At 45.3% G+C, this 14,765-nt stretch overlaps 1 protein-coding gene across 8 annotated transcripts in view; it reads left to right on the top strand.

Moving 5' to 3' along the window:
• Positions 1-14,765, top strand: part of LOC311109444 (uncharacterized protein) — a 123,408-nt gene that overhangs the window by 41,596 nt on the left and 67,047 nt on the right. For 7 of the 8 annotated variants that reach the window (XM_084152338.1, XM_084152336.1, XM_084152340.1 and 4 more), the window contains 12 exons: positions 2,124-2,207; positions 2,374-2,520; positions 2,917-3,084; positions 4,907-5,086; positions 7,817-7,900; positions 7,992-8,159; positions 8,268-8,351; positions 8,425-8,592; positions 8,673-8,915; positions 11,110-11,340; positions 11,455-11,685; positions 12,756-12,857. In XM_084152338.1, the coding sequence (XP_084008464.1) occupies positions 2,124-2,207; positions 2,374-2,520; positions 2,917-3,084; positions 4,907-5,086; positions 7,817-7,900; positions 7,992-8,159; positions 8,268-8,351; positions 8,425-8,592; positions 8,673-8,915; positions 11,110-11,340; positions 11,455-11,685; positions 12,756-12,857 (1,890 nt within the window). The remainder of the gene's footprint in view (positions 1-2,123; positions 2,208-2,373; positions 2,521-2,916; positions 3,085-4,906; positions 5,087-7,816; positions 7,901-7,991; positions 8,160-8,267; positions 8,352-8,424; positions 8,593-8,672; positions 8,916-11,109; positions 11,341-11,454; positions 11,686-12,755; positions 12,858-14,765) is intronic. The other variant, XM_084152337.1, reaches the window with a different exon arrangement.

Genomic DNA, 14,765 nt, shown 5'->3' with positions numbered 1-14,765 from the left:
CTCTCCCCCTCCCTCCCTCTCTCTCTCTATCCCCCCTCTCTCTCTCTATCCCCCCCTCTCTCTCTCTATCCCCCCCTCCCTCTCTCTCTCCCCCCTCCCTCTCTCTCTCCCCCTCCCCCTCTCTCTCTCTCCCCCCTCTCTCTCTCTCTCTCCCCCCTCTCTCTCTCTCCCCCCTCCCTCTCTCTCTCCCTCTCTCTCTCCCCCTCTCTCTCGCTCTCTCCCCCTCCCGCCTCTCTCTCTCTCCTCCCCCTCTCTCTCTCTCCCCTCTCTCTCTCTCCCCCTCCCTCCCTCTCCCCCCTCCCTCTCTCTCTCTCCCCCCTCCATCCCTCCCCCCTCCCTCTCTCCCCCTCCCTCTCTCCTCCCTCCCTCTCTCTCCTCCCTCTCTCTCTCCCCCTCCCTATCTCTCTCTCTCCCCCTCCCTATCTCTCTCTCTCCCCCCTCCCTCTCTCTCTCTCTCTCCCCCCTCCCGCTCTCTCTCTCTCTCTCCCCCCTCCCTCTCTCTCTCTCCCCTCTCTCTCCCCCTCTCTCTCTCCCTCTCTCCCCCCTCCCTCTCTCAATTCAATTCAATTTCAATTCTCTCTCTCTCCCCCTTCCCACTCTCTCCCCCTCCCTCCCTCTCTCTCTCCCCCCTCCCTCTCTCTCCCCCTCTCTCCCCCTCCCTCCCTCTCTCCCCCTCCCTCCCTCTCTCCCCCTCCCTCCCTCTCTCCCCCTCCCTCTCTCTCTCTCCCCTCCCTCTCTCTCTCCCCCTCCCTCTCTCTCTCTCCCCCTCCCTCTCTCTCTCTCCCCCTCCCTCTCTCTCTCCTCCCCTCCCGCTCTCTCTCCTCCCTCTCTCTCCCCCCTCCCTCCCTCCCTCTCTCCCCCCTCCCCTCTCTCCCCCCTCCCTCTCTCTCCCCCTTCCTCTCTCTCTCCCCCTTCCTCTCTCTCTCTCCCCCCTCCCTCTCTCTCTCTCCTCCCTCCCTCTCTCTCCCCCCTCCCTCTCTCCCCCTCCCGCTCTCTCCCCCCTCCCTCTCTCTTTCTCTCTAACCCACACATTGTTCTCTACCTATTCATTTTAATCCTAAATACAGGATAGACTTCAGCCAATCAAGGATTTGCCCAAGCCGCTCTCCTCCTCCTCCTCCACTTTGATAGAGAGAACGTAGGACAGTGAAAGAAAAAGAGGGAGGAAGAGAGGAAAGGGGAGGAAGGAACCCACTTTGATTGCAGAAGTAATGAGTCCATTCTAGTCCTCCTCAGATTGGTCTCTCTCCATAGAGGCTAGATAATATGATCGTTCACATTTAAGCACCTTTATTTGAACAAATTCACAAATCTCATATTCTTTTGGGAGTTCCCAACTTCCTGCCTATGCCTTCAGAGAATTGAGGCCTGAGATTGGGAAATGTGAAGTTTTAATCATTTTGATGTGCCGGATTTAAGATGAGGAAAATGACTTTGGCCGTATCATCAAAGGCAGTATTGATATGGATGAGTGATGCAATAGAATCAGAGTTAAAGCTAAAAAGGTTCAAGTCCAGTTTTCTTCTGATAGTTATAAAGACCTTGACGGAAGAAAGTAAGTATTGTGAATGTGGTCAGTCGAAAGCAGATTCAAATCTTGGCAAATTCAGCTCATTCTGGAAAGAGAATAGGGTGTGTTAGCAATTCCACATGTATATTCCTAAAAAGTAAGTATTTGTAACTAAGTAGGTGTTTTTGTTTTGTGTGTGTGTGTATGTGTTCAGGTGTGTATGTTGGAGGAGCAGCTGAAGGAGTTATAGTGTCACTACCAGGACAGTGTAGAGGACAGCGTCAGACTGATAGCCAGACTGGAGGCTCACACACTCACCTCACACAACCAACAGGAAATACTCACACAGGAAGTGTGTGTGTGTGTGCTTGTGTGCTTGTGCGCACGCCAGGGTTGGGATCAATACCATTTCAATTCCAGTCAATTCCGGAAGTACACTGAATTCCAATTCTGCTCAATGGTTTTCAATGAGGAAAATCTGGAATTGGAATTTGGTTTACTTTCTGAATTGACTGGAATTTAAATGGTATTGATCCCAACCCTGGCATGCACACACACACTGGTGTGGGTGCATATGTGTGTTTACCCCCTATCTCTCTCTCTCTCCTTCTAGTTGAGGAGTACAGAGGGTAATCTTCACTCTCTGAGGATGCAGCTACAGGACAGAGACAGTCAGCTGGAGAATGCTGCTAACAAGGCACGTTACAACACAACATTACTGTAATCTCTATAGTACCATGGCCAATGCATGTCAACTTTCTTCATATCTTCAAGAAAACAACAGATCTGATCTTAGTTCTGTTTATTTTGCTCTCTCATATCTACATAGAAGGTATTTTCATGGTCGATGTTGTGTATTCCAGATCTTCACACTAGAGAACTCTCTGAAGGAGGCCGAGGAGAGTTGTGTGGCTGCTAAGACAGAGGTCCAGACTCATTCTACACTGCTGGAGGAGATGAGCAGAGAACTGGGGAGACTCACACTGGCTGAGAAGAAATCTGTGGAAGAGGTAGGGTAGAGTGGTGTGTGTGCCTCCGCGTGTGTATACGTGCATCAGTACGTGCCTGTATGGTTCCATTTCCTGTATGTTTTGGCTAGAGCTCAGTGATCAGTCACAGTGATAATGAAACTGCCTCTCAGTCAGTCTGTCTAACTGTGTACTCCAGTCTACACATGCTCCCAGTCTGTCTGCTGCTGGACGCTGCTAGCCAAGTCAAATTAATTACAGGGTTACATGAGCTCTGTGTTAGATTAGCTTTGGGAGGAGGAGGCTAGACAGACAATGAACTCACACACACACACAGGTCAGGAGTGCAACCTCTGTCTGGTCTACTACTGTAGTCTGTTGGTTTGAGTGTGCGGCTAGTTAACCTCTCTGTGTGCGTGTGTGTGTGTGTGTGTGTAGGTGAATGAGCGTGGGGACATGCTGAGACACATGAAGCAGGACCTGTCTGCTCTGAGGGCCACTCAGGACTCACTGAAGAGAACCCTCAGTATAAAGGAACAACACACACACCAGCTAACGCACGACAACACACACCTCAGAGAGACCCTGGACACGCTAAAGAACAAGGTAACACACACACACACACCTCAGAGAGAACCTGGACACGCTAAAGAACAAGGTAACACACACACACACTCTTAACCAGTGTCCCCCTTTTAAAAATCTAATCAGTAAAGGACGACAGGGAGTTCTGCTATTTTCTATCCTCTCCACTTAATCACCCTTTACCCCTCTCCTCCTCCTCTTCTCCATATTTAATCATTCTATAATTTCATCCATCTTACCTCCATTGAGGATGTGGTCCCTGTTCAAATGAAGGACCTACTTTGCTGATTTCAATATAATTTAGATATAGAGGGAATTTCTCTCTCTCCTTTCTCTCTGTATAATGGTGATACATTAATGAATGACAACATTAGATGATATGAATGATTAATGTAATTGACTTCAGGTTTTTCCTCTAAGCTCTACATGATGTATCTAGGATGTATTGTTTCACTTGCTCTACACTAATGTGGTTTTATGGTAATTTAACCCATATTCTGTGTCCACCAAATAATGCCTTGCTGCTATTACTTTAAATAAGTGACCAGTAAATGGTCATGTATAACTTGCATTGTCTCACTCAGATCTGTCTGATAACTCGCAAACACTCATGGGATAGCTAAAAAGAAGTCCGGCTACAATATGCTGTCCTAACAGCAGTGGTGTAAAGTACTTAAGTAAAAATACTTTAAAGTACTACTTAAGTAGTTTTTTGGGGTATCAGTACTTTACTATTTATATTTTTGAGAACTTTTACTTTTACTTCACTACTTTCCTAATGAAAAGAATGTACTTTTTACTCCATACATTTTCCCTGACACCCAAAAGTACAAGTTACATTTTGAATGCGTCCCATAACTTTGGTGCCTTACAACTTCATCAACAAGTTGGAAAACTAGCTATCATATGGCCATTCAAGCAAGTTTGCATAAGGCTGCTAGCTGGAGCATGGTTTGCTGTAGTAGCCAGTGCATCATAGCTACCGAGAGCGTTAGGCGGATAAACAAAATCTAGAGTTTTAGAGATTAGTTCCACATCCTAGAAGACAGATCGGTTAAGGGACGAGTTTCGCGTAGGAGTGACGTGATCTGATGTAAGACAATGGTATAACTTTATCAACATTTCCTGTTCTGATGCTCTATACCCCTCAAATTCAAATCTGGACCTGGAAGCCAGTTCCACTGCTTTTCTTAGTTGTTCCCCTCTAATCAGGGACTGATTTAGACCTGGGACACCAGGTGGGTGCAATTCATTATCAGGTAGAACAGAAAACAGGCAGGCTCCGGACCTCCAGGGTAGGATTTGAATACTCCTGCACTATACACTAGTGCACATGAGTCAAACTCATTCCATGAAGGGCCGAGTTTCTGCGGGTTTTCACTTGTACTTGATTGATGAATTAAGGTCACTAATTAGTAAGGAACTCCACTCACCTGGTTGTCTAGGTCTTAATTGAAAGGAAAAAACAAAAACTAGCAGACACTAGGCCCTCCATGGAATGAGTTTGATACCTCTGCACTAGTGTGTGGACCCTAGTGGGTCATAGTCAATTCCTACTTTAGACAAGGCTAGCTGACTAACATCATTCCATGCAGAGAGCATAATACAGCGATCAGCTTGCAGAGGAATCCTAACCCAGCTAGAGGTCTTGGACAGGGCTTAACTACCACCAACAGAGCTCTTTATTGGGCCAGTAAAACTGTTTCCACCGGACCTCCAACACCACTACAACAGCTACTAGTCATTGCCATTGAGATTTGAAATGTTTTTAACATCCTCCTTCTCTCTTTATGTCTCTCGCTCTCTGTCTCTCTCTGTCTCTCTCTGTCCCCCCCCCCCCCAGCTCCTGGTCAGTGAGGACAGGGTGTGTACTCTGTCAGTAGAGCTGGATCAGGTGAAGATCAGTCTGGGTGAAGAGATAGATCAGTGTCAGCATCTCCAGGACCAGGTTTTACAGCAGAGTCAGGATCTGGAGCAGGCCAACCACACACTCACTGACACACGCAGGGCCGCCGGCAGGAAGGTAACGCAGAGGAGAGAAACACATGCTTTATTTCCCGCTCTCTTTTTCACCTTTGTCTTTTTCCACAGAGAAATATTGTTTTTCTTATTTTCTTTCCTGAAAAAGTTTGACCTTTTTCCCTTCTTTCCTTTCTATCAGATTCCTCTCAAAGTGTGAAGCTGGAGAGGTAGTTCTCTGCCCCCCTCTCCCTCTCTCTCTTCCTCCCTCTCCCCTCTCTCTCGCTTCTTCCCTCTCCCCTCTCTCTCGCTTCCTCCCTCTCCCCTCTCTCTCGCTTCCTCCCTCTCCCCCCTCTCTCTCTTCTTCCCTCTCCCCCCTCTCTCTCTTCCTCCCTCTCCCCCCTCTCTCTCTTCCTCTCTCTCTTCCTCTCCTCCCTCTCTCTTCCTCCCTCTCCCCCTCTCTCTCTTCCTCCATCTCCCCCCTCTCTCTCTTCCTCTTTCTCCCTCTCTTCCTCCCTCTCTCTCTTCCCCCCTCTCTCTCTCTTTCTCTCTCTCTCCCGCCGTCTCTCCCTCCCTCTCTATATAGCCAAACAGCAATAGTGACTGTGTGTGACTGTCATGTATAGATCAGTAGTGTAAACAGTGCAGACAACAGTACCTCTCAGCTAGAAGGCTCTGGTTACTGCTGCAGCACATCTGGCTCTGTTTCACTGACCAAACCTACCTCTGATCTCACGCGCGCAGGCATGCACACACACTGCTACTGTAGCTCTGCCACTGACCATTTCATGCCCTGCGTGTGTGCGCGTGTGTGTGTCAGAAGAATTCTCCCCAACAATAACATTTTCTGTTCCCTAAACGTCCGAACATGAGTACAGCTGAACAAATAGACTAAACACTTTCTTCCCTTTATCAGAAACCTCATCCATCTTCCCCCCCGTCTCTCTCTCTCTTTCTCCCACCCCCCCGTCTCTCTCTCTCTCTCTCGCTCCTTTTCTAATTTTCTTGCTACAGAATTGATGTGTTTTGATAGATTCTCCCAGCTCCTTGATGATAGTAATGAGTCAGGCTTTAACCGAAGACGGGTCATGTTTCAGTGTTTTATTTGGCGCTACCAAATCATTATACACTGTAATGTCTTCAGACAATGTTATGAACAGAATCCAACAAGAGGCTAGCTTATCTTTTTACTTTCCTTTTTCTGTCTCTACACCTTTTTCCCTCTGCTCCTCTCTCTGCCCCTCTCTCTCTCTGCCCCTCTCTCTCTGCGCCCCTCTCTCTCTGCGCCCCTCTCTCTCTCTGCGCCTCTCTCTCTCTCTCTGCCCCCCTCTCTCTCTCTGCTCCGCTCTCTCTCTGCTCCTCGCTCTCTCTCTGCTCCTCGCTCTCTCTCTGCTCCCCTCTCTCTCTCTGCTCCTCTCTCTCTGTGTCTCGGCCTGTCTTTATTTTTCTCCTCCTCCTTTTCTGGTGATCGTGTTGCTGCCCATCAGTGGGGATTCTCTGTCAGTGAGTGACAAGCTCAAAATGGTGTGTGTGGTGAGGTGGGCTGAGTATGAGACATACTAAAACACAGTGTGATCTGATTGATATAGAAATACCTTCGATATCAGAGGCCCCTCCCGGAAACCACTGGGATGCCCCCCCCCCCCCCCCCACACACACACACACATTGGAACGCTTCGCTCCAAAGTTTTATTTCTAGAAGTTGTCTGTGTGATTGACCCAGTTTTAGGAAGGAGAATATATTTTGACGGGATGTCTGTTTTGACACAACATCCTCTTGTGGTTATCAGTAAAGATCCTGTCTGTCACATATTACAATGGGAATAACACACACCCACACATACATACACACAGAGCAGTTTTTATGAGACACTGTGGATTTAAGGACTTCCACATGTTTGTTCATCTTAGTCAGACTGTTTAGCTGGATAGGATTTTTTTGCTACTTATTCATTGTATTTTTTATGTACCCTTTATTTGTGTGTGTGTGTTTGTGTCTGTGTGCCACTCCATCATGTGAGAGTGTTGGTCATGAGAGGAGCCTGAAGGTCAAGGAGCCATCTTAACTTCATCAATCTGAATGACAGTTACAAACCACCTCTCAGAGAGAGGGAGAGAGAGACAGAAAGAGAGAAGGAAACAGAGATAGAGAACGGAAGAGAGCAAAAGATAGAAGATAAGAGTGTGTTTGGTACATTGCCATAGAAGAGGCTCTGATGTGCTGTGCAGTTTGCCTTTTCGTCGGCGTGTGTTTGGCTGTAAATGGTCCTTTCACCTCAACACTGATTGGAACTAATATCTCATTTAAAAAGGCCCTTCTCTCTCTCTCTCTCTCTCACTGCAAAATATGAAAGATCTTACTGAAAGGAGAGGATGAGAGATGACACGTGTACACACACACAATAACCCTATTCAGCATATAAAGTGGGGGATTATAGAGGAGCAGCCATAGCCAGGTAACACAAACAATAGAGAAACATAAACTACTTATATGTTTATCATCCATCAATCCATAACTATACCTACAGATACAAACACAAATTACCAACAGAAAATACCCTTTATTCATAGTATTTTAGGAGACAGAAAACACATTTGTGGTTTTGTCTTTGGAAAACCAACACATGTTGTTGATGGGATGTCATTAGTTGAAGGACCTGGTTTGATTCTGTTTGCCTCTTCATGTAATTGTATGTTTGTAAGTGGATGGAAAGCAGACTGTTGGATTATTTCAAATATGTGAAATATTGAAATGTGTTTTTATGTATGTCTGTTTGTGTTTGTGTGTCTGCAGATCCACAAGAAGGACAGCAAGCTGTATGTGTTACTGAAGGAGTTAGCAGAGGTTAGAAAGCAGTTCTCTGACTGTAAACAAGAGGTAAGTACAATAGTAATTCACACCTCAACGTAACATGCCTTTTTAAACATGAGTTATTTTAGTGCAGCTGACACCAACATGTTCTGTCCAGTTGCTCAGTAGAGAGTCTGCATTGGCAAAACAGCAGGAGGAGACGGCTCAGCTGAGATCCAAGATGGAGGACTGTTCCTGTGAATGTTCAGCTCTGAACAGGGAGAAAGAGAGACTGGAGACAGACCTCACACTTACTAACCAGAAACACCGCACCGCACAGGGAGAGGTGGGTGTGTGAGGTAGAGTGTGTACAACACCATCTCCTAAAACCCTTCCTTGTTTTGTGTGAGTCTAAAACATTTATTCTACGTGTGTGTGTGTGTGTGTGATCTAGGTGAGCAGTAGAGACCAGGTGATTCTACAGTTGAGGACAGAGCTGAGTAAAGCGGAGCAGAAGTATCAAGGAACACAGGAGGAGGTGAGAGCCTGCATTTTATATCTCTAATCGGTCTAAATGTATTTCTTCACCTCACTGTGTGTGTGTCCCTCAGCTGGCCATGCTGGAGGCTGAGGTCAGCCGTCTGAACCAGAAGGTCAAGAGTCAACAGGAAGAGGCGTGTCTTCTCAGGCAGATGGTTAGAGAGGGGGAGGGGCTTAGAGACCAGGAAGTGACGGAACGACAACAGATACAGAACACACTCTGTATCGCACAGCAACAGGTACACACACACACACACACACACACACACACACACACACACACACACACACACACAGTAACCCTCTCCTCTGTGTCCAGGTGAAGTCCCAGACCATGTCCATAGAGCAGCTAACATCTGATCTGGACTCAATGAAACAGAACCACAGAGCTGACACAGAGCGCTGGAGCCACAGGCACTTCCTGCTCAACAGCCAATTAGAGCAGGCCTCCTCTGAGCTCAGCCAATCCCAGGCCAAGGTCAGAGAGCACGGGTCAGAGGTCACAGAGCTGAGGGGAAAGCTCCAACTGGCAGAGGAGGGATACCAGGAGGCTCTGGAGAAGGTGGGGAGTATGTTGGGGGGTGAGAAGGGGGGGTATCTGATTTAAACCAGAAAACTGATACAACTTACATCTGCATTTACTGTATAACCGATCAACTAAATGTGTTTGACATCATTAGCACACCAAACAACAATAGTCACCTTGTGGTAAGAACGTCACTCACTCTCTCATCACAGTCAAAGCAGGATGAAGTGCATAGTTGAGGTGAAGAGAGTTAAAGCATTAGGAAAAATAGCATGTAATTATGGACACAAACAGACCTGACCGTTCAAAAGGACACAATCAGTTCTACAAGCAGGTCTGAAAGGTCACTATGATGTGTTGATCTAATGAGAGGAGTTTGCCTCTGAAGCACAAGCTCCTGATTATGGCCACAACAATATCACATCACTTCTATTACCCTCATTATATGTTGCTTATCAAACCGCTATGTTCTTAGACTTCAATAAAAACATAAAAAAATAGAATGGTTTGAATCAGGGATGGGCAACTTTGATGGGGGTGGGGGCCTCAAAAAATCTGAACTCCTCATGAGGTGCCGCAGTGGCTCGCGGGTCTGTGTACCCACATCCATACCCACACATGCAGTTAGAGCCGGCCCTAGCCTTTTAGGGGCCCTAAACGAAACCGTGTTGTGTCGATGGGGACTCCCGGTCAGTAATTCAACCATAATAACAAGTTTAGATAGTCTAGCGGCCAGCTAATTTACCAATCTAGAAATGTTAGCTGACATAGGCTAATTGAGTGACTATCAGCATAACAAGAGAAAAACTGCTGATGCACAAACAAATGTCAAAATTGCACCTTGTGTATTTTTACTATTCTAACTTGCAACAGTAAGTTGAGATCCTGACTGAGTTGGGAATTGATCCGAAGGCCTGCAAAAGGGGTGCCAGTTGCACATGTCTGGTTTAAATGAATTAGGTGTGTGTGTGTGTGAGTGAGTACAGTATGTGTGTGTAATGCACCACTGATGCCTTGGCCAGAGGGATGGTGGTGTGTTCTTTTAGAGCAGTATGATGTTGTGTGATTGTGTTTGACTCACAATGGGAACGACACGCTTCTTCACACTCCATTACAAATAACTAGACAGAGGGGAGGGAGACAGAGAGGAGGGTTTGCGGGACGTTCACACACACACACACACACACACACGCGCACACACACACACACACACACACATTGGAAAATTCAGTCAAATAAGTCCACAGTTTCAGAAAGTGGAACCACATTAAGCAGTTTTTTTAGTTGTTGTTGTTGTTTTTACATTGGAATAGAGTGAATAACACATTGCTTAATGCGGTTCCACTTTCTGAAACTGTGGACTTATTTGACTGAATTTCTCTGAAAAGCCTGTTATAAAATGGTACATTTCTTCTCTCTCTCTCTTTCCCAGCCATAGAGCTGCAGTGCTGGGGAGCTGGTATTAACATGTGTTAATCTCCAGTTAAACCAGCTGAGAGGACTCAGGTGAACCAGTGACTCTAACTGGTCTGCCTGCTGTCAGTACTGAGGGAGTTAACCGACCGGCTGATCTGTATTAGGAATTAATCTAGTTTTGTCAAATTTTAACTCTGAACCTTAACAGTTAGCTGGATTAATGAAGTTAGTCAAGTTTAACACTGATCTCAAAGGTGGGCTGGGTCTGAGTTTAACACAAGGATTAGTCAGATTTCACTTCCTGGATTCATCTGAGTATTAGAATAAGAAAGCTATGACAATTTGACCAGACTAAGAAGGATAGGACAATGATTCTCTAGGAGCTGAATCAACCACCAGTTCCACTCTCTACTGCTATTACACACTTGTTTTTAGTGATCAACACCAAACTGGACAGGAAAAGAATTACACCCAACACCAAACAATAATCATGTTCAATGAGAGAAGTATGAAGACATTGATTCTAGAAAGGAAAGTTCAGCTCCTGTGTCCTGATCAGTGTTCTTCTGGTGCTAATGGTTTACAGGACCTATCTGTAGAGAAGGACCCATTAACTCCCACCTCAGATACCATTGATGGCCCTTATGTAAACTAGGAGTGTACAGTATTACTGGTTCTGTTTGTTAGTGACCGAAAGAGTGTGTGTGTGTGTGTGTGTGCGCGTTCACATTGTGACTCATGATATAGTTTTTTTTGCCTTTTTATCTTTGTCTATCATATCCAATGTGATGTTTTTGTATTGCTGTGGATGTAGGTTGAAGAGGCTGAAGGGTTGGTTAACACACGAGACACTGAGACAGAGCTCCTGAGACAACAACTGAAGGCCCTCGAGGAGGACCTTCGTGAAACCACGTCCATGGCTCAGGGCCAGGAGGAGAAGGCAGCCATCTTTAAACAGAAGTACTGCGTTGCCATGGAGAAGGTGCAGCAGCTCCAGGGACACATAGAGTGTGTGGAGGAGGAGCTTAGATACACACAACAACAGGTTACACACCTCTGCAGTCTAAGCTAGTTTCTAGCATTCGACCACTCACTTTCAAAGTGCAAGTTTTACTCCAATGACCAATGTCAACCTGTTCTATGTGGTTTTGATTGACAGCTGACTGAATCTAAGGCAGCGGTGGGCGAGGTTAAGGCGGAGCTTACAGAGCTGGAAGGGTGTTACCAAGAAAAACTTGGCCAATGGGAGCACTCGGAGGAGGCCCTGGACCAACTGACTGATGAGCTGCAGGCCAATCAGATGGCTCTGACGGAGGGGCGGGAGAGAGTGGAACAGTGTGAAGGAACCGTACACTGTCTACAGCAAGAGATGGACACACAGAAAACTCAGGTCTGTCAATGTTATGGTTGACAGTAGACCTATATGGAGAGTGGAAAGGAATAAATATCTACTGTATGTAGGTATATTATCCCCATATGTATTTCATACTACATATTTATTACATTTTTCCTTTTCCAGTACATTATTTCCCCTTCTACATTATGTGGACTTTTTTGCCTTGCAATGTCCAATATCCTAACCTGAAGTAAGGAAAATGCTAGCTACAATAATACATATGCCTAGTTCCATATTTCTTTTAATTTGTAAGTCTCTTTTAGGACATTGTCTGTGCAGTATGTCAAGTTAAATAAAAGTAATCTGAGTGACCTTTTTCATAATTGTAGCAACTATAATGATCATTCTGTTCATGAGTTATGGGTGCAAGTTCAGTGAAATTATATTATATTGAAATGATATTGATAGCAATCCTGAGTAAAACAGAAATGACAGTGGAGGACTGTGTGTGTGTGTGTGTGTGTGTGTTTTCTGGTGTGTGCGTGTGTCACTGTAGCTTTGCCTCTGTTTGAGGATATTTACCGAGTCTGTCTACAAATGAATAATCTTTATTACGGGGAAATTTAATTTGGTTCAACTCAGCCGACAAGGTCAACACGGCGGAATGTCATTCTAATCAAATTGAATTGAATCTGTGCGTTATAAAAGAGTTAGCTGTTTGAAGAATGTCTGTACTTTATTACATTGTGTAATGAGTTAGATGTGAGTGGGTTCTGTTGAGGAGAGGATCTCTCTGTAGTTGGTGTTTCAGTAATTCTCTACCTTGAGTCTCGCTGCACTCCCGTCTGGCTGTCTGTCCCAGTCGCTGTCTGTCCGAGTCGCTGTCTGAGTCTCTGTCTGTCTGTAATGCTTTCTATCGGTCTGAGCCACTGTCTGTCAGTCTGAGTCACTGTCTGTCTGTATCTCTCTGAGTCGCTGTCTGTCGGCCTACATGTCTGCCTGTCTGTCAATCGAGTATCTTTCTGTGATAGACAAAAGCTACAGCATGGCGTTGAGAAAAGGTAAGTTGAGGTGTAGCTCCAGGTCATGACCATTAGTAACAGACTGGCCTCCTCTCCCCACAGATACCAGAGTATGAGAGTTCTCTGAAGTCCTACCAGCAGAACCACTCCTACTCTGATGAGCAGTATTGTGCCTTACAGAGACAGAGACTCCAACTGCAGAAGGTAGTAGCCTACATGAATAAAAACATTTGGCAGCACCCCCCACCCGACCACACACACACACACACACACACACACACACACACACACAAAGAATTAGCAGCAAATATGAGCAACTGATGAGCATGGACAGCCTCACAAGTTTGACCAAATGATCTTATATATTTCAGTCTAATACTGCTATTTACTTACGTTTGTAGCTCTTTGTAAGTAGTTAAGCCTCACTGTCCTCTCCAAGTTTAGCTGTAATTTAGCCCGAAAGGATTTGAGAAATATGATTGGTTGACGATAGGCATATGACATTGGTCTACCTCTCGTCTTGCGCTGCGCAGAATATCAGAGATGGGAGAAGTGTTTAATATCACCGGTACAACATCCTTATGATATATATAGTGTGTATATATATATATATATATATATATATATATATATATATATATATATATATATATAATTAGTGCATTCGGAAAGTATTCAGACCCCTTCCGTTTTTCCCAAAAAAAAATATGTTACAGCCTTATTCTAAAATGGATTAAATAAAAAATCATCAATCTACACACAATACCCCATAATGAAAAAGCGTAAAGAGTAAAAAAAAAAAAAATGGGAATATCTTATTTACATAAGTATTCAGACTCTTTGCTATGAGACTCCAAATTAAGCTCAGGTGCATCCTGTTTCTATTGATCATCCTTGAGAGTCCACCTGTGGTAAATTCAATTGATTGGACATGATTTGCAAAGACACACACCTTGACACAGTTGACAGTGCATGTCAGAGCAAAAACCAAGCCATGAGGTCAAAGGAATTGTCAAAAGAGCTCCGAGACAGGATTGTCTCGAGGGATAGATATGGGGAAGGGTACCAAAACATTTCTGCAGCATTGAAGGTCCCCAAGAACACAGTGGCCTCCATCATTCTTAAATGGAAGAAGTTTGGAACCACCAATACTCTTCCTAGAGCTGGCCGCCCGGCCAAACTGAGCAATCAGGGGAAAAGGGCCTTGGTCAGGGAGGTGACCAAGAACCCGATGGTCACTCTGACAGAGCTCCAGAGTTCCTCTGTGTCGATGGGAGAACCTTCTAGAAGGACAACCATCTCTGCAGCACTCCAGATTCTCTGGTCTGATGAAACCAAGATTGAACTCTTTGGCCTGAATGCCAAGCGTCACGTCTGGAGGAAACCTAACACCATCCCTACGGTGAAGCTTGGTGGTGGCAGCATCATGCTGTGGGGATGTTTTTCAGCTGCAAAGTACAGAGAGGTCCTTGATGAAACCGCTCAGGACCTCAGACTGGGGCGAAGGTTCACCTTCCAACAGGACAACGACCCTAAGCACATAGCCAAGACAATGCAGGAGTGTCCTTTAGTGGCCCAGCCAGAGCCCATACTTGAACCCGATCAAACATCTCTGGAGAGACCTGAAAATAGCTGTGCAGCAAATCTCCCCATCCAACCTGACAGAGCTTGAGATGATCTGCAGGGAAGAATGGGAGAAACTCCCCAAATACAGGTGAGCCAAGCTTGTAGCGTTATACCCAAGAAGACTCGAGGCTGTAATTGCTGCCAAAGGAGCTTCAACAAAAGTACTGAGTAAAGGGTCTGAATACTTATGTAAATGTCATATTTATGTTTTTTTATTTTTAATAAATTAGCAAACATTACTAAAATCTGTTTTTGCTTTGTCATTATGGGGTATTGTGTGTAGATTGATGAGGAAGAAAAACAATGTAATCAATTTTAGAATAAGGCTGTAACCTAACAAAATGTGGAAAAAGTCAAGGAGTCTGAATACTTTCTGAAGGCACTGTAATTGTTTGGTTGCGGGACAAAGGGCCAAAATGCGGGACTGTGCCACACAATCCGGGAGGTGGTCACCCTAGCTGTACTGAAACATCAAACCTAAACTAC

The sequence above is a fragment of the Coregonus lavaretus genome, assembly GCF_964263955.1.
Source record: "Coregonus lavaretus genome assembly, chromosome: 34".
Lineage (NCBI taxonomy): Eukaryota > Metazoa > Chordata > Actinopteri > Salmoniformes > Salmonidae > Coregonus > Coregonus lavaretus.
This window is presented reverse-complemented; position numbering and strand designations above follow the sequence as displayed.